Below are 22,436 nucleotides of genomic sequence, written 5' to 3'. Positions count from 1 at the left end.
TGTTACCTCCTCATCAAGCCTGTTTTACAGCCTCCTACTCTCTCCTGTTACCTCCTCATCAAGCCTGTTTTACAGCCTCCTACTCTCTCCTGTTACCTCCTCATCAAGCCTGTTGTACAGCCTCCTACTCTCTCCTGTTACCTCCTCAAGCCTGTTTTACAGCCTCCTACTCTCTCCTGTTACCTCCTCATCAAGCCTGTTGTTCAGCCTCCTACTCTCTCCTGTTACCTCCTCATCAAGCCTGTTTTACAGCCTCCTACTCTCTCCTGTTACCTCCTCATCAAGCCTGTTTTACAGCCTCCTACTCTCTCCTGTTACCTCCTCATCAAGCCTGTTGTACAGCCTCCTACTCTCTCCTGTTACCTCCTCAAGCCTGTTTTACAGCCTCCTACTCTCTCCTGTTACCTCCTCATCAAGCCTGTTGTACAGCCTCCTACTCTCTCCTGTTACCTCCTCATCAAGCCTGTTTTACAGCCTCCTACTCTCTCCTGTTACCTCATCAAGCCTGTTGTACAGCCTCCTACTCTCTCCTGTTACCTCCTCATCAAGCCTGTTTTACAGCCTCCTACTCTCTCCTGTTACCTCCTCATCAAGCCTGTTTTACAGCCTCCTACTCTCTCCTGTTACCTCCTCATCAAGCCTGTTGTACAGCCTCCTACTCTCTCCTGTTACCTCCTCATCAAGCCTGTTGTACAGCCTCCTACTCTCTCCTGTTACCTCCTCATCAAGCCTGTTTTACAGCCTCCTACTCTCTCCTGTTACCTCCTCATCAAGCCTGTTGTACAGCCTCCTACTCTCTCCTGTTACCTCCTCATCAAGCCTGTTGTTCAGCCTCCTACTCTCTCCTGTTACCTCATCAAGCCTGTTTTACAGCCTCCTACTCTCTCCTGTTACCTCCTCATCAAGCCTGTTTTACAGCCTCCTACTCTCTCCTGTTACCTCCTCATCAAGCCTGTTGTACAGCCTCCTACTCTCTCCTGTTACCTCCTCATCAAGCCTGTTGTACAGCCTCCTACTCTCTCCTGTTACCTCCTCATCAAGCCTGTTTTACAGCCTCCTACTCTCTCCTGTTACCTCCTCATCAAGCCTGTTGTTCAGCCTCCTACTCTCTCCTGTTACCTCCTCATCAAGCCTGTTTTACAGCCTCCTACTCTCTCCTGTTACCTCCTCATCAAGCCTGTTTTACAGCCTCCTACTCTCTCCTGTTACCTCCTCATCAAGCCTGTTTTACAGCCTCCTACTCTCTCCTGTTACCTCCTCATCAAGCCTGTTTTACAGCCTCCTACTCTCTCCTGTTACCTCCTCATCAAGCCTGTTTTACAGCCTCCTACTCTCTCCTGTTACCTCCTCATCAAGCCTGTTTTACAGCCTCCTACTCTCTCCTGTTACCTCCTCATCAAGCCTGTTTTACAGCCTCCTACTCTCTCCTGTTACCTCCTCATCAAGCCTGTTTTACAGCCTCCTACTCTCTCCTGTTACCTCCTCATCAAGCCTGTTGTACAGCCTCCTACTCTCTCCTGTTACCTCCTCATCAAGCCTGTTGTTCAGCCTCCTACTCTCTCCTGTTACCTCCTCATCAAGCCTGTTTTACAGCCTCCTACTCTCTCCTGTTACCTCCTCATCAAGCCTGTTTTACAGCCTCCTACTCTCTCCTGTTACCTCCTCATCAAGCCTGTTTTACAGCCTCCTACTCTCTCCTGTTACCTCCTCATCAAGCCTGTTGTACAGCCTCCTACTCTCTCCTGTTACCTCCTCATCAAGCCTGTTTTACAGCCTCCTACTCTCTCCTGTTACCTCCTCATCAAGCCTGTTTTACAGCCTCCTACTCTCTCCTGTTACCTCCTCATCAAGCCTGTTGTACAGCCTCCTACTCTCTCCTGTTACCTCCTCATCAAGCCTGTTGTTCAGCCTCCTACTCTCTCCTGTTACCTCCTCATCAAGCCTGTTTTACAGCCTCCTACTCTCTCCTGTTACCTCCTCATCAAGCCTGTTTTACAGCCTCCTACTCTCTCCTGTTACCTCCTCATCAAGCCTGTTTTACAGCCTCCTACTCTCTCCTGTTACCTCCTCATCAAGCCTGTTTTACATCCTCCTACTCTCTCCTGTTACCTCCTCATCAAGCCTGTTGTACAGCCTCCTACTCTCTCCTGTTACCTCCTCATCAAGCCTGTTTTACAGCCTCCTACTCTCTCCTGTTACCTCCTCATCAAGCCTGTTGTACAGCCTCCTACTCTCTCCTGTTACCTCCTCATCAAGCCTGTTTTACAGCCTCCTACTCTCTCCTGTTACCTCCTCATCAAGCCTGTTTTACAGCCTCCTACTCTCTCCTGTTACCTCCTCATCAAGCCTGTTGTACAGCCTCCTACTCTCTCCTGTTACCTCCTCATCAAGCCTGTTTTACAGCCTCCTACTCTCTCCTGTTACCTCCTCATCAAGCCTGTTGTTCAGCCTCCTACTCTCTCCTGTTACCTCCTCATCAAGCCTGTTTTACAGCCTCCTACTCTCTCCTGTTACCTCCTCATCAAGCCTGTTGTTCAGCCTCCTACTCTCTCCTGTTACCTCCTCATCAAGCCTGTTTTACAGCCTCCTACTCTCTCCTGTTACCTCCTCATCAAGCCTGTTGTTCAGCTTCCTACTCTCTCCTGTTACCTCCTCATCAAGCCTGTTTTACAGCCTCCTACTCTCTCCTGTTACCTCCTCATCAAGCCTGTTGTTCAGCCTCCTACTCTCTCCTGTTACCTCCTCATCAAGCCTGTTGTACAGCCTCCTACTCTCTCCTGTTACCTCCTCATCAAGCCTGTTGTTCAGCCTCCTACTCTCTCCTGTTACCTCCTCATCAAGCCTGTTTTACAGCCTCCTACTCTCTCCTGTTACCTCCTCATCAAGCCTGTTGTTCAGCCTCCTACTCTCTCCTGTTACCTCCTCATCAAGCCTGTTTTACAGCCTCCTACTCTCTCCTGTTACCTCCTCATCAAGCCTGTTTTACAGCCTCCTACTCTCTCCTGTTACCTCCTCATCAAGCCTGTTTTACAGCCTCCTACTCTCTCCTGTTACCTCCTCATCAAGCCTGTTGTACAGCCTCCTACTCTCTCCTGTTACCTCCTCATCAAGCCTGTTGTTCAGCTTCCTACTCTCTCCTGTTACCTCCTCATCAAGCCTGTTTTACAGCCTCCTACTCTCTCCTGTTACCTCCTCATCAAGCCTGTTGTTCAGCCTCCTACTCTCTCCTGTTACCTCCTCATCAAGCCTGTTTTACAGCCTCCTACTCTCTCCTGTTACCTCCTCATCAAGCCTGTTTTACAGCCTCCTACTCTCTCCTGTTACCTCCTCATCAAGCCTGTTTTACAGCCTCCTACTCTCTCCTGTTACCTCCTCATCAAGCCTGTTTTACAGCCTCCTACTCTCTCCTGTTACCTCCTCATCAAGCCTGTTTTACAGCCTCCTACTCTCTCCTGTTACCTCCTCATCAAGCCTGTTGTTCAGCCTCCTACTCTCTCCTGTTACCTCCTCATCAAGCCTGTTTTACAGCCTCCTACTCTCTCCTGTTACCTCATCAAGCCTGTTTTACAGCCTCCTACTCTCTCCTGTTACCTCCTCATCAAGCCTGTTGTACAGCCTCCTACTCTCTCCTGTTACCTCCTCATCAAGCCTGTTGTTCAGCCTCCTACTCTCTCCTGTTACCTCCTCATCAAGCCTGTTGTACAGCCTCCTACTCTCTCCTGTTACCTCCTCATCAAGCCTGTTGTTCAGCCTCCTACTCTCTCCTGTTACCTCCTCATCAAGCCTGTTTTACAGCCTCCTACTCTCTCCTGTTACCTCCTCATCAAGCCTGTTGTTCAGCCTCCTACTCTCTCCTGTTACCTCCTCATCAAGCCTGTTTTACAGCCTCCTACTCTCTCCTGTTACCTCATCAAGCCTGTTTTACAGCCTCCTACTCTCTCCTGTTACCTCCTCATCAAGCCTGTTGTACAGCCTCCTACTCTCTCCTGTTACCTCCTCATCAAGCCTGTTGTTCAGCCTCCTACTCTCTCCTGTTACCTCCTCATCAAGCCTGTTGTACAGCCTCCTACTCTCTCCTGTTACCTCCTCATCAAGCCTGTTGTTCAGCCTCCTACTCTCTCCTGTTACCTCCTCATCAAGCCTGTTTTACAGCCTCCTACTCTCTCCTGTTACCTCCTCATCAAGCCTGTTGTTCAGCCTCCTACTCTCTCCTGTTACCTCCTCATCAAGCCTGTTTTACAGCCTCCTACTCTCTCCTGTTACCTCCTCATCAAGCCTGTTGTTCAGCTTCCTACTCTCTCCTGTTACCTCCTCATCAAGCCTGTTTTACAGCCTCCTACTCTCTCCTGTTACCTCCTCATCAAGCCTGTTGTTCAGCCTCCTACTCTCTCCTGTTACCTCCTCATCAAGCCTGTTTTACAGCCTCCTACTCTCTCCTGTTACCTCCTCATCAAGCCTGTTTTACAGCCTCCTACTCTCTCCTGTTACCTCCTCATCAAGCCTGTTTTACAGCCTCCTACTCTCTCCTGTTACCTCCTCATCAAGCCTGTTTTACAGCCTCCTACTCTCTCCTGTTACCTCCTCATCAAGCCTGTTTTACAGCCTCCTACTCTCTCCTGTTACCTCCTCATCAAGCCTGTTGTTCAGCCTCCTACTCTCTCCTGTTACCTCCTCATCAAGCCTGTTTTACAGCCTCCTACTCTCTCCTGTTACCTCATCAAGCCTGTTTTACAGCCTCCTACTCTCTCCTGTTACCTCCTCATCAAGCCTGTTGTACAGCCTCCTACTCTCTCCTGTTACCTCCTCATCAAGCCTGTTTTACAGCCTCCTACTCTCTCCTGTTACCTCCTCATCAAGCCTGTTTTACAGCCTCCTACTCTCTCCTGTTAACTCCTCATCAAGCCTGTTGTACAGCCTCCTACTCTCTCCTGTTACCTCCTCAAGCCTGTTTTACAGCCTCCTACTCTCTCCTGTTACCTCCTCATCAAGCCTGTTTTACAGCCTCCTACTCTCTCCTGTTACCTCCTCATCAAGCCTGTTTTACAGCCTCCTACTCTCTCCTGTTACCTCCTCATCAAGCCTGTTTTACAGCCTCCTACTCTCTCCTGTTACCTCCTCATCAAGCCTGTTTTACAGCCTCCTACTCTCTCCTGTTACCTCCTCATCAAGCCTGTTTTACAGCCTCCTACTCTCTCCTGTTACCTCCTCATCAAGCCTGTTGTTCAGCCTCCTACTCTCTCCTGTTACCTCCTCATCAAGCCTGTTTTACAGCCTCCTACTCTCTCCTGTTACCTCCTCATCAAGCCTGTTTTACAGCCTCCTACTCTCTCCTGTTACCTCCTCATCAAGCCTGTTTTACAGCCTCCTACTCTCTCCTGTTACCTCCTCATCAAGCCTGTTTTACAGCCTCCTACTCTCTCCTGTTACCTCCTCATCAAGCCTGTTGTACAGCCTCCTACTCTCTCCTGTTACCTCCTCATCAAGCCTGTTTTACAGCCTCCTACTCTCTCCTGTTACCTCCTCATCAAGCCTGTTTTACAGCCTCCTACTCTCTCCTGTTACCTCCTCATCAAGCCTGTTTTACAGCCTCCTACTCTCTCCTGTTACCTCCTCATCAAGCCTGTTTTACAGCCTCCTACTCTCTCCTGTTACCTCCTCATCAAGCCTGTTTTACAGCCTCCTACTCTCTCCTGTTACCTCCTCATCAAGCCTGTTTTACAGCCTCCTACTCTCTCCTGTTACCTCCTCATCAAGCCTGTTTTACAGCCTCCTACTCTCTCCTGTTACCTCCTCATCAAGCCTGTTTTACAGCCTCCTACTCTCTCCTGTTACCTCCTCATCAAGCCTGTTGTTCATTGTCTCATCATGGCTGTTAGAGCAGGTTCATTACCTCATCATGGCTGTTAGAACAGGTTCTCTCCTGTTACCTCATCATGGCTGTTAGAACAGGTTCTCTCCTGTTACCTCATCATGGCTGTTAGAACAGGTTCCCTCCTGTTACCTCATCATGGCTGTTAGAGCAGGTTCTCTCCTGTTACCTCATCATGGCTGTTAGAACAGGTTCATTACCTCATCATGGCTGTTAGAACAGGTTCTCTCCTGTTACCTCATCATGGCTGTTAGAGCAGGTTCTCTCCTGTTACCTCATCATGGCTGTTAGAACAGGTTCATTACCTCATCATGGCTGTTAGAACAGGTTCTCTCCTGTTACCTCATCATGGCTGTTAGAACAGGTTCTCTCCTGTTACCTCATCATGGCTGTTAGAACAGGTTCATTACCTCATCATGGCTGTTAGAACAGGTTCATTACCTCATCATGGCTGTTAGAACAGGTTCATTACCTCATCATGGCTGTTAGAGCAGGTTCTCTCCTGTTACCTCATCATGGCTGTTAGAACAGGTTCTCTCCTGTTACCTCATCATGGCTGTTAGAACAGGTTCTCTCCTGTTACCTCATCATGGCTGTTAGAACAGGTTCTCTCCTGTTACCTCATCATGGCTGTTAGAACAGGTTCTCTCCTGTTACCTCATCATGGCTGTTAGAACAGGTTCTCTCCTGTTACCTCATCATGGCTGTTAGAACAGGTTCTCTCCTGTTACCTCATCATTGCTGTTAGAACAGGTTCCCTCCTGTTACCTCATCATGGCTGTTAGAGCAGGTTCCCTCCTGTTACCTCATCATGGCTGTTAGAACGGGTTCTCTCCTGTTACCTCATCATGGCTGTTAGAACAGGTTCTCTCCTGTTACCTCATCATGGCTGTTAGAGCAGGTTCTCTCCTGTTACCTCATCATGGCTGTTAGAGCAGGTTCATTACCTCATCATGGCTGTTAGAACAGGTTCTCTCCTGTTACCTCATCATGGCTGTTAGAACAGGTTCTCTCCTGTTACCTCATCATGGCTGTTAGAACAGGTTCATTACCTCATCATGGCTGTTAGAGCAGGTTCTCTCCTGTTACCTCATCATGGCTGTTAGAACAGGTTCATTACCTCATCATGGCTGTTAGAGCAGGTTCATTACCTCATCATGGCTGTTAGAGCAGGTTCATTACCTCATCATGGCTGTTAGAACAGGTTCATTACCTCATCATGGCTGTTAGAACAGGTTCATTACCTCCTCATCAAGCCTGTTTTACAGCCTCCTACTCTCTCCTGTTACCTCCTCATCAAGCCTGTTTTACAGCCTCCTACTCTCTCCTGTTACCTCCTCATCAAGCCTGTTTTACAGCCTCCTACTCTCTCCTGTTACCTCCTCATCAAGCCTGTTTTACAGCCTCCTACTCTCTCCTGTTAACTCCTCATCAAGCCTGTTGTACAGCCTCCTACTCTCTCCTGTTACCTCATCAAGCCTGTTGTACAGCCTCCTACTCTCTCCTGTTACCTCCTCATCAAGCCTGTTTTACAGCCTCCTACTCTCTCCTGTTACCTCCTCATCAAGCCTGTTGTACAGCCTCCTACTCTCTCCTGTTACCTCCTCAAGCCTGTTTTACAGCCTCCTACTCTCTCCTGTTACCTCCTCATCAAGCCTGTTGTTCAGCCTCCTACTCTCTCCTGTTACCTCCTCATCAAGCCTGTTTTACAGCCTCCTACTCTCTCCTGTTACCTCCTCATCAAGCCTGTTTTACAGCCTCCTACTCTCTCCTGTTACCTCCTCATCAAGCCTGTTTTACAGCCTCCTACTCTCTCCTGTTACCTCCTCATCAAGCCTGTTTTACAGCCTCCTACTCTCTCCTGTTACCTCCTCATCAAGCCTGTTGTACAGCCTCCTACTCTCTCCTGTTACCTCCTCATCAAGCCTGTTTTACAGCCTCCTACTCTCTCCTGTTACCTCCTCATCAAGCCTGTTTTACAGCCTCCTACTCTCTCCTGTTACCTCCTCATCAAGCCTGTTTTACAGCCTCCTACTCTCTCCTGTTACCTCCTCATCAAGCCTGTTTTACAGCCTCCTACTCTCTCCTGTTACCTCCTCATCAAGCCTGTTTTACAGCCTCCTACTCTCTCCTGTTACCTCCTCATCAAGCCTGTTTTACAGCCTCCTACTCTCTCCTGTTACCTCCTCATCAAGCCTGTTTTACAGCCTCCTACTCTCTCCTGTTACCTCCTCATCAAGCCTGTTTTACAGCCTCCTACTCTCTCCTGTTACCTCCTCATCAAGCCTGTTGTTCATTGTCTCATCATGGCTGTTAGAGCAGGTTCATTACCTCATCATGGCTGTTAGAACAGGTTCTCTCCTGTTACCTCATCATGGCTGTTAGAACAGGTTCTCTCCTGTTACCTCATCATGGCTGTTAGAACAGGTTCCCTCCTGTTACCTCATCATGGCTGTTAGAGCAGGTTCTCTCCTGTTACCTCATCATGGCTGTTAGAACAGGTTCATTACCTCATCATGGCTGTTAGAACAGGTTCTCTCCTGTTACCTCATCATGGCTGTTAGAGCAGGTTCTCTCCTGTTACCTCATCATGGCTGTTAGAACAGGTTCATTACCTCATCATGGCTGTTAGAACAGGTTCTCTCCTGTTACCTCATCATGGCTGTTAGAACAGGTTCTCTCCTGTTACCTCATCATGGCTGTTAGAACAGGTTCATTACCTCATCATGGCTGTTAGAACAGGTTCATTACCTCATCATGGCTGTTAGAACAGGTTCATTACCTCATCATGGCTGTTAGAGCAGGTTCTCTCCTGTTACCTCATCATGGCTGTTAGAACAGGTTCTCTCCTGTTACCTCATCATGGCTGTTAGAACAGGTTCTCTCCTGTTACCTCATCATGGCTGTTAGAACAGGTTCTCTCCTGTTACCTCATCATGGCTGTTAGAACAGGTTCTCTCCTGTTACCTCATCATGGCTGTTAGAACAGGTTCTCTCCTGTTACCTCATCATGGCTGTTAGAACAGGTTCTCTCCTGTTACCTCATCATTGCTGTTAGAACAGGTTCCCTCCTGTTACCTCATCATGGCTGTTAGAGCAGGTTCCCTCCTGTTACCTCATCATGGCTGTTAGAACGGGTTCTCTCCTGTTACCTCATCATGGCTGTTAGAACAGGTTCTCTCCTGTTACCTCATCATGGCTGTTAGAGCAGGTTCTCTCCTGTTACCTCATCATGGCTGTTAGAGCAGGTTCATTACCTCATCATGGCTGTTAGAACAGGTTCTCTCCTGTTACCTCATCATGGCTGTTAGAACAGGTTCTCTCCTGTTACCTCATCATGGCTGTTAGAACAGGTTCATTACCTCATCATGGCTGTTAGAGCAGGTTCTCTCCTGTTACCTCATCATGGCTGTTAGAACAGGTTCATTACCTCATCATGGCTGTTAGAGCAGGTTCATTACCTCATCATGGCTGTTAGAGCAGGTTCATTACCTCATCATGGCTGTTAGAACAGGTTCATTACCTCATCATGGCTGTTAGAACAGGTTCATTACCTCATCATGGCTGTTAGAACAGGTTCATTACCTCATCATGGCTGTTAGAGCAGGTTCTCTCCTGTTACCTCATCATGGCTGTTAGAACAGGTTCATTACCTCATCATGGCTGTTAGAACAGGTTCATTACCTCATCATGGCTGTTAGAGCAGGTTCTCTCCTGTTACCTCATCATGGCTGTTAGAACAGGTTCATTACCTCATCATGGCTGTTAGAACAGGTTCATTACCTCATCATGGCTGTTAGAACAGGTTCTCTCCTGTTACCTCATCATGGCTGTTAGAACAGGTTCTCTCCTGTTACCTCATCATGGCTGTTAGAACAGGTTCTCTCCTGTTACCTCATCATGGCTGTTAGAGCAGGTTCATTACCTCATCATGGCTGTTAGAACAGGTTCTCTCCTGTTACCTCATCATGGCTGTTAGAGCAGGTTCATTACCTCATCATGGCTGTTAGAGCAGGTTCTCTCCTGTTACCTCATCATGGCTGTTAGAGCAGGTTCATTACCTCATCATGGCTGTTAGAGCAGGTTCATTACCTCATCATGGCTGTTAGAACAGGTTCTCTCCTGTTACCTCATCATGGCTGTTAGAGCAGGTTCTCTCCTGTTACCTCATCATGGCTGTTAGAACAGGTTCATTACCTCATCATGGCTGTTAGAGCGGGTTCTCTCCTGTTACCTCATCATGGCTGTTAGAGCAGGTTCATTACCTCATCATGGCTGTTAGAACAGGTTCTCTCCTGTTACCTCATCATGGCTGTTAGAACAGGTTCTCTCCTGTTACCTCATCATGGCTGTTAGAGCAGGTTCTCTCCTGTTACCTCATCATGGCTGTTAGAACAGGTTCTCTCCTGTTACCTCATCATGGCTGTTAGAACAGGTTCTCTCCTGTTACCTCATCATGGCTGTTAGAACAGGTTCTCTCCTGTTACCTCATCATGGCTGTTAGAACAGGTTCATTACCTCATCATGGCTGTTAGAACAGGTTCCCTCCTGTTACCTCATCATGGCTGTTAGAACAGGTTCTCTCCTTTTACCTCATCATGGCTGTTAGAGCAGGTTCATTACCTCATCATGGCTGTTAGAACAGGTTCTCTCCTGTTACCTCATCATGGCTGTTAGAACAGGTTCTCTCCTGTTACCTCATCATGGCTGTTAGAGCAGGTTCTCTCCTGTTACCTCATCATGGCTGTTAGAGCAGGTTCATTACCTCATCATGGCTGTTAGAACAGGTTCTCTCCTGTTACCTCATCATGGCTGTTAGAGCAGGTTCATTACCTCATCATGGATGTTAGAACAGGTTCTCTCCTGTTACCTCATCATGGCTGTTAGAGCAGGTTCATTACCTCATCATGGCTGTTAGAACAGGTTCTCTCCTGTTACCTCATCATGGCTGTTAGAGCAGGTTCTCTCCTGTTACCTCATCATGGCTGTTAGAGCAGGTTCATTACCTCATCATGGCTGTTAGAACAGGTTCTCTCCTGTTACCTCATCATGGCTGTTAGAACAGGTTCTCTCCTGTTACCTCATCATGGCTGTTAGAACAGGTTCTCTCCTGTTACCTCATCATGGCTGTTAGAACAGGTTCTCTCCTGTTACCTCATCATGGCTGTTAGAACAGGTTCTCTCCTGTTACCTCATCATGGCTGTTAGAACAGGTTCTCTCCTGTTACCTCATCATGGCTGTTAGAACAGGTTCTCTCCTGTTACCTCATCATGGCTGTTAGAGCGGGTTCTCTCCTGTTACCTCATCATGGCTGTTAGAGCAGGTTCATTACCTCATCATGGCTGTTAGAACAGGTTCTCTCCTGTTACCTCATCATGGCTGTTAGAACAGGTTCTCTCCTGTTACCTCATCATGGCTGTTAGAACAGGTTCTCTCCTGTTACCTCATCATGGCTGTTAGAACAGGTTCCCTCCTGTTACCTCATCATGGCTGTTAGAACAGGTTCATTACCTCATCATGGCTGTTAGAACAGGTTCTCTCCTGTTACCTCATCATGGCTGTTAGAGCAGGTTCATTACCTCATCATGGCTGTTAGAGCAGGTTCATTACCTCATCATGGCTGTTAGAACAGGTTCTCTCCTGTTACCTCATCATGGCTGTTAGAGCAGGTTCTCTCCTGTTACCTCATCATGGCTGTTAGAACAGGTTCATTACCTCATCATGGCTGTTAGAGCGGGTTCTCTCCTGTTACCTCATCATGGCTGTTAGAGCAGGTTCATTACCTCATCATGGCTGTTAGAACAGGTTCTCTCCTGTTACCTCATCATGGCTGTTAGAACAGGTTCTCTCCTGTTACCTCATCATGGCTGTTAGAGCAGGTTCTCTCCTGTTACCTCATCATGGCTGTTAGAACAGGTTCTCTCCTGTTACCTCATCATGGCTGTTAGAACAGGTTCTCTCCTGTTACCTCATCATGGCTGTTAGAACAGGTTCTCTCCTGTTACCTCATCATGGCTGTTAGAACAGGTTCATTACCTCATCATGGCTGTTAGAACAGGTTCCCTCCTGTTACCTCATCATGGCTGTTAGAACAGGTTCTCTCCTTTTACCTCATCATGGCTGTTAGAACAGGTTCATTACCTCATCATGGCTGTTAGAACAGGTTCTCTCCTGTTACCTCATCATGGCTGTTAGAGCAGGTTCTCTCCTGTTACCTCATCATGGCTGTTAGAACAGGTTCATTACCTCATCATGGCTGTTAGAGCAGGTTCTCTCCTGTTACCTCATCATGGCTGTTAGAGCAGGTTCATTACCTCATCATGGCTGTTAGAACAGGTTCTCTCCTGTTACCTCATCATGGCTGTTAGAGCAGGTTCATTACCTCATCATGGATGTTAGAACAGGTTCTCTCCTGTTACCTCATCATGGCTGTTAGAGCAGGTTCATTACCTCATCATGGCTGTTAGAACAGGTTCTCTCCTGTTACCTCATCATGGCTGTTAGAACAGGTTCTCTCCTGTTACCTCATCATGGCTGTTAGAGCAGGTTCTCTCCTGTTACCTCATCATGGCTGTTAGAGCAGGTTCATTACCTCATCATGGCTGTTAGAACAGGTTCTCTCCTGTTACCTCATCATGGCTGTTAGAACAGGTTCTCTCCTGTTACCTCATCATGGCTGTTAGAACAGGTTCCCTCCTGTTACCTCATCATGGCTGTTAGAGCAGGTTCATTACCTCATCATGGCTGTTAGAGCAGGTTCTCTCCTGTTACCTCATCATGGCTGTTAGAGCAGGTTCATTACCTCATCATGGCTGTTAGAGCAGGTTCATTACCTCATCATGGCTGTTAGAACAGGTTCTCTCCTGTTACCTCATCATGGCTGTTAGAGCAGGTTCTCTCCTGTTACCTCATCATGGCTGTTAGAGCAGGTTCTCTCCTGTTACCTCATCATGGCTGTTAGAACAGGTTCATTACCTCATCATGGCTGTTAGAGCGGGTTCTCTCCTGTTACCTCATCATGGCTGTTAGAGCAGGTTCATTACCTCATCATGGCTGTTAGAACAGGTTCTCTCCTGTTACCTCATCATGGCTGTTAGAACAGGTTCTCTCCTGTTACCTCATCATGGCTGTTAGAACAGGTTCTCTCCTGTTACCTCATCATGGCTGTTAGAACAGGTTCTCTCCTGTTACCTCATCATGGCTGTTAGAACAGGTTCTCTCCTGTTACCTCATCATGGCTGTTAGAACAGGTTCATTACCTCATCATGGCTGTTAGAACAGGTTCCCTCCTGTTACCTCATCATGGCTGTTAGAACAGGTTCTCTCCTTTTACCTCATCATGGCTGTTAGAGCAGGTTCATTACCTCATCATGGCTGTTAGAACAGGTTCTCTCCTGTTACCTCATCATGGCTGTTAGAACAGGTTCTCTCCTGTTACCTCATCATGGCTGTTAGAGCAGGTTCTCTCCTGTTACCTCATCATGGCTGTTAGAGCAGGTTCATTACCTCATCATGGCTGTTAGAACAGGTTCTCTCCTGTTACCTCATCATGGCTGTTAGAGCAGGTTCATTACCTCATCATGGATGTTAGAACAGGTTCTCTCCTGTTACCTCATCATGGCTGTTAGAGCAGGTTCATTACCTCATCATGGCTGTTAGAACAGGTTCTCTCCTGTTACCTCATCATGGCTGTTAGAGCAGGTTCTCTCCTGTTACCTCATCATGGCTGTTAGAGCAGGTTCATTACCTCATCATGGCTGTTAGAACAGGTTCTCTCCTGTTACCTCATCATGGCTGTTAGAACAGGTTCTCTCCTGTTACCTCATCATGGCTGTTAGAACAGGTTCTCTCCTGTTACCTCATCATGGCTGTTAGAACAGGTTCTCTCCTGTTACCTCATCATGGCTGTTAGAACAGGTTCTCTCCTGTTACCTCATCATGGCTGTTAGAACAGGTTCTCTCCTGTTACCTCATCATGGCTGTTAGAACAGGTTCTCTCCTGTTACCTCATCATGGCTGTTAGAGCAGGTTCTCTCCTGTTACCTCATCATGGCTGTTAGAACAGGTTCTCTCCTGTTACCTCATCATGGCTGTTAGAGCAGGTTCATTACCTCATCATGGCTGTTAGAACAGGTTCTCTCCTGTTACCTCATCATGGCTGTTAGAGCAGGTTCTCTCCTGTTACCTCATCATGGCTGTTAGAGCAGGTTCATTACCTCATCATGGCTGTTAGAACAGGTTCTCTCCTGTTACCTCATCATGGCTGTTAGAACAGGTTCTCTCCTGTTACCTCATCATGGCTGTTAGAGCAGGTTCATTACCTCATCATGGCTGTTAGAACAGGTTCTCTCCTGTTACCTCATCATGGCTGTTAAAGCAGGTTCTCTCCTGTTACCTCATCATGGCTGTTAGAGCAGGTTCATTACCTCATCATGGCTGTTAGAACAGGTTCTCTCCTGTTACCTCATCATGGCTGTTAGAACAGGTTCTCTCCTGTTACCTCATCATGGCTGTTAGAACAGGTTCTCTCCTGTTACCTCATCATGGCTGTTAGAACAGGTTCCCTCCTGTTACCTCATCATGGCTGTTAGAACAGGTTCATTACCTCATCATGGCTGTTAGAACAGGTTCTCTCCTGTTACCTCATCATGGCTGTTAGAACAGGTTCTCTCCTGTTACCTCATCATGGCTGTTAGAGCAGGTTCATTACCTCATCATGGCTGTTAGAGCAGGTTCATTACCTCATCATGGCTGTTAGAACAGGTTCTCTCCTGTTACCTCATCATGGCTGTTAGAGCAGGTTCATTACCTCATCATGGCTGTTAGAACAGGTTCTCTCCTGTTACCTCATCATGGCTGTTAGAGCAGGTTCATTACCTCATCATGGATGTTAGAGCAGGTTCTCTCCTGTTACCTCATCATGGCTGTTAGAACAGGTTCATTACCTCATCATGGATGTTAGAGCAGGTTCTCTCCTGTTACCTCATCATGGCTGTTAGAGCAGGTTCTCTCCTGTTACCTCATCATGGCTGTTAGAACAGGTTCATTACCTCATCATGGATGTTAGAGCAGGTTCTCTCCTGTTACCTCATCATGGCTGTTAGAGCAGGTTCTCTCCTGTTACCTCATCATGGCTGTTAGAACAGGTTCTCTCCTGTTACCTCATCATGGCTGTTAGAACGGGTTCTCTCCTGTTACCTCATCATGGCTGTTAGAGCAGGTTCTCTCCTGTTACCTCATCATGGCTGTTAGAACAGGTTCTCTCCTGTTACCTCATCATGGCTGTTAGAACAGGTTCTCTCCTGTTACCTCATCATGGCTGTTAGAGCAGGTTCTCTACTGTTACCTCATCATGGCTGTTAGAGCAGGTTCCCTCCTGTTACCTCATCATGGCTGTTAGAGCAGGTTCTCTCCTGTTACCCCATCATGGCTGTTAGAACAGGTTCCCTCCTGTTACCTCATCATGGCTGTTAGAACAGGTTCTCTCCTGTTACCTCATCATGGCTGTTAGAACAGGTTCTCTCCTGTTACCTCATCATGGCTGTTAGAGCAGGTTCTCTCCTGTTACCTCATCATGGCTGTTAGAGCAGGTTCATTACCTCATCATGGCTGTTAGAGCAGGTTCTCTCCTGTTACCTCATCATGGCTGTTAGAGCAGGTTCATTACCTCATCATGGCTGTTAGAGCAGGTTCATTACCTCATCATGGCTGTTAGAGCAGGTTCTCTCCTGTTACCTCATCATGGCTGTTAGAACAGGTTCTCTCCTGTTACCTCATCATGGCTGTTAGAACAGGTTCTCTCCTGTTACCTCATCATGGCTGTTAGAACAGGTTCTCTCCTGTTACCTCATCATGGCTGTTAGAGCAGGTTCATTACCTCATCATGGCTGTTAGAGCAGGTTCTCTCCTGTTACCTCATCATGGCTGTTAGAACAGGTTCTCTCCTGTTACCTCATCATGGCTGTTAGAGCAGGTTCTCTCCTGTTACCTCATCATGGCTGTTAGAACAGGTTCTCTCCTGTTACCTCATCATGGCTGTTAGAACAGGTTCTCTCCTGTTACCTCATCATGGCTGTTAGAGCAGGTTCATTACCTCATCATGGCTGTTAGAGCAGGTTCTCTCCTGTTACCTCATCATGGCTGTTAGAACAGGTTCTCTCCTGTTACCTCATCATGGCTGTTAGAACAGGTTCATTACCTCATCATGGCTGTTAGAACAGGTTCTCTCCTGTTACCTCATCATGGCTGTTAGAACAGGTTCTCTCCTGTTACCTCATCATGGCTGTTAGAGCAGGTTCTCTCCTGTTACCTCATCATGGCTGTTAGAACAGGTTCTCTCCTGTTACCTCATCATGGCTGTTAGAACAGGTTCATTACCTCATCATGGCTGTTAGAGCAGGTTCTCTCCTGTTACCTCATCATGGCTGTTAGAGCAGGTTCATTACCTCATCATGGCTGTTAGAACAGGTTCTCTCCTGTTACCTCATCATGGCTGTTAGAGCAGGTTCATTACCTCATCATGGCTGTTAGAACAGGTTCTCTCCTGTTACCTCATCATGGCTGTTAGAGCAGGTTCATTACCTCATCATGGCTGTTAGAACAGGTTCTCTCCTGTTACCTCATCATGGCTGTTAGAACAGGTTCTCTCCTGTTACCTCATCATGGCTGTTAGAACAGGTTCATTACCTCATCCTGGCTGTTAGAGCAGGTTCTCTCCTGTTACCTCATCATGGCTGTTAGAACAGGTTCTCTGCTGTTACCTCATCATGCAACACACATTAGGGGTTGTGTTCCAAATGACACCCTATGCACTACTCACCTGAGTGGGCATCTGTGCTCCCAGGTTGTTAAGTTCAGTGTCCATGGTGATGCCAGAGACGGTGGTTGCCAGGCGCCGGATGTGGTTGTTGAGGGTAGTGAGAGCCGGGCCGGGCATGTCTGGTTGGCTAGCTGCTCCAGCGGAGAACTGCGTCTCTGTCCCATTCCCAAACGCTAGCATGGCTCTCTCTGTTCAGAATGACAGAGGAGAGTCAACTGAGGTGTGTGTGTGTGTGTGTGTGTGTGTGTGTGTGTGTGTGTGTGTGTGTGTGTGTGTGTGTGTGTGTGTGTGTGTGTGTGTGTGTGTGTGTGTGTGTGTGTGTGTGTGTGTGTGTGTGTGTGTGTGTGTGTGTGGGTCTGGGTCTGGGTCTGGTCTGTCGAAACATGAGAGCTACTTTAAAAAATGAAACATGTCACGAGCTACTCATTTAGTATTGTTTGAGGAGAGTTTACAGTTATGAACCTCAACATGTATTAATAAACCAACTGGCACACTTGGGCAGTCTTGAACAGTAACGCAATGGTTCATTGGATCAGTCTAAAACTACAAGCATGTTTTGTTCTTTGTATTATCTTTTACCAGATCTAATGTGTTATATTCTCCTACATTCATTTTACATTTCCACAAACGTCAAAGTGTTTCCTTACAAATGTTATCAAGAATATGCATATACTTGCTTCAGGTCCTGAGCTACAGGCAGTTAGATTTGGGTAGGGGCGGATCCTTTAAATCACATCAGAAGACCATTTTTGAGGTACGTTTTTTATTTTTATAACAGATCTTGAAAAACCCATCGCCCTTGGATGACATGCTGTTGATTCCATCCCAAACCAAAGTGAGTCATGTCTGTCTAGGCACCAACTCATCATGTGATTTGACCAGCCAATAATATAGTAAACCCTTAGGCTTAATTTGTTTGGTCAATTTGATTTTATGGTTCTTATTGTTTCAGATATCTCAGTCCTCTTTTCAGAAAGTTAATGCCAGTATCTCTAAATATAAGTGGCTGGGAAGATAATTGAATGGAGGAAGGACTGTTCATCCAGACCACATTAATTGAATGGAGAAAGGATTGTTCATCCAGACCACATTAATTGAATGGAGAAAGGATTGTTCATCCAGACCACATTAATTGAATGGAGAAAGGATTGTTCATCCAGACCAGTTCAGAGAGTTTAGTAAAACAGACCAGTTGGCCAGGTCCTGCTTAATGTTTGTGATCAAAGGCACATCATCTAAAGAGAAAAGGTCTTTAAGATCTGGTGTGACGAATCAAATCAAAGGTATTTATAAAGCCCTTCGTACATCAGCTAATATCTCAAAGTGCTGTATAGAAACACAGCCTAAAACCCCAAACAGCAAGCAATGCAGGTGTAGAATGCCCAAGTATTTGAAGCCTGTTTCGGCCAATTGGAATGGAGATAATGATTCTATGTTGATAGTAGAGGGGATATGTAAAGCTTCATTAACGCTGTATCCTGACAGGCTAACATCTGTCAAAAAGCCTTTTGGGCATCGAGAGAGACCATGAGTGCAGAGTCTTTTTATTCCTGCCAAGATGGTTCATGATATGACATAAATAGTCTGATCAGGCTTAATGAGGAATCAGGACTTCCAGTCTGCAAGTGTGTTGGCAACTATCTTTACACGCTGATTGGTCTAAACGAAAAGCACTCTAATGGAGACAGTTTTCCAACATTCTGGTAGGACGTCTCTTTCAACCGTTAAATAAGAACAGGCATATCTCAGGCCTAAACTTCGTCTAATATTCTACTGAGTAGCCATCTAGACCAGGTGGTTTCCCAGAAGACCTTAATAGGACCTCAATAGCTTCCTAAACTTCTTCAGAGGTGAAGGAGACATTCAATCTAGTTCTGTGCTCATCTTATAATTGTGGCTAAAGGGATCTTATTCAGATATTTAGTGAGTTTGACAGTTATAGACGTTGCCCTTATAGACTCCGTCCTTATAGACCCCCGTCCTTATAGACCCCCGTCCTTATAGACCCCGTCCTTATAGACCCCGTCCTTATAGACTCCGTCCTTATAGACCCCGTCCTTGTAGACCCCCGTCCTTATAGACCCCGTCCTTATAGACCCCGTCCTTATAGACTCCGTCCTTATAGACCCCGTCCTTGTAGACCCCCGTCCTTATAGACCCCGTCCTTATAGACTCCGTCCTCATAGACCCCGTCCTTATAGACCCCGTCCTTGTAGACCCCCGTCCTTATAGACCCCGTCCTTATAGACTCCGTCCTTATAGACCCATATAGACCCCGTCCTTATAAACTTCGTCCTTATAGACTCCGTCCCTATAGACCCCGTCCCTATAGACCCCCGTCCTTATAGACCCCGTCCTTATAGACCCCGTCCTTATAGACTCCGTCCTAATAGACCCCGTCCTTATAGACCCCGTCCTCATAGACCCCGTCCTCATAGACCCCGTCCTTATAAACCCCGTCCTTATAGACCCCGTCCTTATAGACCCCGTCCTTATAGACCCCGTCCTTATAGTCCCCGTCCTTATAGACCCCGTCCTTATAGACCCCGTCCTTATAGACCCCGTCCTTATAGACTCCGTCCTTATAGACCCCGTCCTTATAGACCCCGTCCTTATAAACTTCGTCCTTATAGACTCCGTCCCTTTAGACCCCGTCCCTATAGACCCCCGTCCTTATAGACCCCGTCCTTATAGACCCCGTCCTTATAGACTTCGTCCTTATAGACTCCGTCCTTATAGACCCCGTCCTTATAGACCCCGTCCTTATAGACCCCGTCCTTATAGACCCCGTCCTTATAGTCCCCGTCCTTATAGACCCCGTCCTTATAGACCCCGTCCTTATAGACCCCGTCCTTATAGACCCCGTCCTTATAGACCCCGTCCTTATAGACCCCGTCCTTATAGACCCCGTCCTTATAGACCCCCGTCCTTATAGACCCCGTCCTTATAGACCCCGTCCTTATAGACCCCGTCCTTATAGACCCCGTCCTTATAGACCCCGTCCTTGTAGACCCCGTCCTTGTAGACCCCGTCCTTGTAGACCCCGTCCATATAGACCCCGTCCTTATAGACCCCGTCCTTATAGACCCCGTCCTTATAGACCCCGTCCTTACAGACTCCGTCCATATTGACCCCGTCCTTATAGACCCCGTCCTTATAGACTCCGTCCTTATAGACCCCGTCCTTATAGACCCCGTCCTTACAGACTCCGTCCTTATAGACCCCGTCCTTATAGACCCCGTCCTTATAGACCCCGTCCTTATAGACCCCGTCCTTACAGACTCCGTCCTTATAGACCCCGTCCTTATAGACCCCGTCCTTATAAACCCCATAGATCTGTTGTTTAAGCTGGTGTACACTTGGTCTCAATCTCTTCTGAGTCTGTAGCAGATATATGGGTCTTATGTAACAATTGAAACCCATTCCCTTTTTAAGAATGTTCTTCATCTTGACCACGAGGTGAGGAGGAGGAGTATTTAAGATACTGTTAGAAGAGGTAGGGTTTCAGATGTTTTCAGAAGCTGGACAGGGACTCTGTTGTCCTAGCTTCAGGGGGAAGATGGGCAGGGACTCTGCTGTCCTAGCTTCAGGGGAAAGATGGGCAGGGACTCTGCTGTCCTAGCTTCAGGGGAAAGATGGACAGGGACTCTACTGTCCTAGCTTCAGGGGGAAGATGGACAGGGACTCTGCTGTCCTAGCTTCAGGGGGAAGATGGACAGGGACTCTGCTGTCCTAGCTTCAGGGGGAAGATGGGCAGGGACTCTGCTGTCCTAGCTTCAGGGGGAAGATGGGCAGGGACTCTGCTGTCCTAGCTTCAGGGGGAAGATGGGCAGGGACTCTGCTGTCCTAGCTTCAGGGGGAAGATGGGCAGGGACTCTGCTGTCCTAGCTTCAGGGGGAAGATGGACAGGGACTCTACTGTCCTAGCTTCAGGGGGAAGATGGACAGGGACTCTGCTGTCCTAGCTTCAGGGGGAAGATGGGCAGGGACTCTGCTGTCCTAGTTTCAGGGGAAGATGGACATGGACTCTGCTGTCCTAGCTTCAGGGGGGAATATGGGCAGGGACTCTGCTGTCCTAGCTTCAGGGGGGAATATGGGCAGGGACTCTGCTGTCCTAGCTTCAGGGGGAAGATGAGCAGGGACTCTGCTGTCCTAGCTTCAGGGGGAAGATGGGCAGGGACTCTGCTGTCCTAGCTTCAGGGGGAAGATGGACATGGACTCTGCTGTCCTAGTTTCAGGGGAAGATGGACAGGGACTCTGCTGTCCTAGCTTCAGGGGGAAGATTGACAGGGACTCTACTGTCCTAGCTTCAGGGGGAAGATGGGCAGGGACTCTGCTGTCCTAGCTTCAGGGGGAAGATGGACAGGGACTCTACTGTTCTAGCTTCAGGGGGAAGATGGACAGGGACTCTGCTGTCCTAGCTTCAGGGGGAAGATGGGCAGGGACTCTGCTGTCCTAGCTTCAGGGGGAAGATGGACATGGACTCTGCTGTCCTAGCTTCAGGAGGAAGATGGACAGGGACTCTGCTGTCCCAGCTTCAGGAGGAAGATGGACAGGGACTCTGCTGTCCTAGCTTCAGGGGGAAGATGGACAGGGACTCTGCTGTCCTAGCTTCAGGGGGAAGATGGACAGGGACTCTGCTGTCCTAGCTTCAGGGGGAAGATGGGCAGGGACTCTGCTGTCCTAGCTTCAGTGGGAAGATGGACAGGGACTCTGCTGTCCTAGCTTCAGGGGGAAGATGGACATGGACTCTGCTGTCCTAGCTTCAGGGGGAAGATGGGCAGGGACTCTGCTGTCCTAGCTTCAGGGGGAAGATGGACAGGGACTCTACTGTCCTAGCTTCAGGGGGAAGATGGGCAGGGACTCTGCTGTCCTAGCTTCAGGGGGAAGATGGACAGGGACTCTACTGTCCTAGCTTCAGGGGGAAGACGGGCAGGGACTCTGCTGTCCTAGCTTCAGGGGGGAAATGGACAGGGACTCTACTGTCCTAGCTTCAGGGGGAAGATGAACAGGGACTCTGCTGTCCTAGCTTCAGGGGGAAGATGGACAGGGACTCTACTGTCCTAGCTTCAGGGGGAAGATGAACAGGGACTCTGCTGTCCTAGCTTCAGGGGGAAGATGGTTCCACCATTGGGGTGCCAGGACAGAGAAGAGCTTGGCCCGGGCTGAGTGGGAGCTGCCCTCCCGTAGGTGTGGAAGGGCCAGGAGACCTGAGGTGGCAGACTGGATGGGGACGCTCGGGTTGGGCCGTGTAATAGGGCCTATGGTCCAAACAGAGTTCCTCATATCAACAAGCAAACAAGTGTAAATAACAAATCATATTTGATGGGTCGTATAGATCTAAACAAAGCCGATGAGCTGTCTGTTTTTAACTGCCGTGTCACAGACCGTGTGTGAATAGGGTATATAACTATAGCTGCCTTTACTGGCTCGGGTTCCGCGTTGTCTGCTAGGTTAACGTTGAATAAATATAATCCTGGTAGAACGTGAACACAGACTGGGGGTAGTCAAATGTGTGGCAATCTCCCTGGAAGGTAATTCTAAGTGTAGCTGGGTGAATCAGGCCAAACCTGCCATGTGAAGGTGGGCTTTCACGCCTTTATATGCAGTGCTGCATCTTACCAAGTCTGCAGAGTAATCCGTGAATATATGGATCTGTGTGCCATTGTAGTTCAGCTGTCCTCTTTCTTGGGAGCCCTGAATACATCTATTTTTGGTCTGGAAGTAACGCAGGTATAGACTCCATCC

General features: G+C 48.0%; 1 protein-coding gene across 2 annotated transcripts in view; it reads right to left on the bottom strand.

Moving 5' to 3' along the window:
• LOC129811249 (GDNF family receptor alpha-4-like) overlaps window positions 1-22,436 on the bottom strand; it is a 161,296-nt gene that overhangs the window by 2,574 nt on the left and 136,286 nt on the right. For both annotated transcript variants that reach the window (XM_055862402.1, XM_055862403.1), the window contains exon 8: window positions 16,690-16,877. In XM_055862402.1, the coding sequence (XP_055718377.1) occupies window positions 16,690-16,877 (188 nt within the window). The remainder of the gene's footprint in view (window positions 1-16,689; window positions 16,878-22,436) is intronic.

This window comes from Salvelinus fontinalis, chromosome 15 (genome assembly GCF_029448725.1).
Source record: "Salvelinus fontinalis isolate EN_2023a chromosome 15, ASM2944872v1, whole genome shotgun sequence".
Taxonomy (NCBI): domain Eukaryota; kingdom Metazoa; phylum Chordata; class Actinopteri; order Salmoniformes; family Salmonidae; genus Salvelinus; species Salvelinus fontinalis.
The sequence above is the reverse complement of the archived record's forward strand: the minus strand, read 5'-3'. Positions and strand labels throughout refer to the sequence as shown.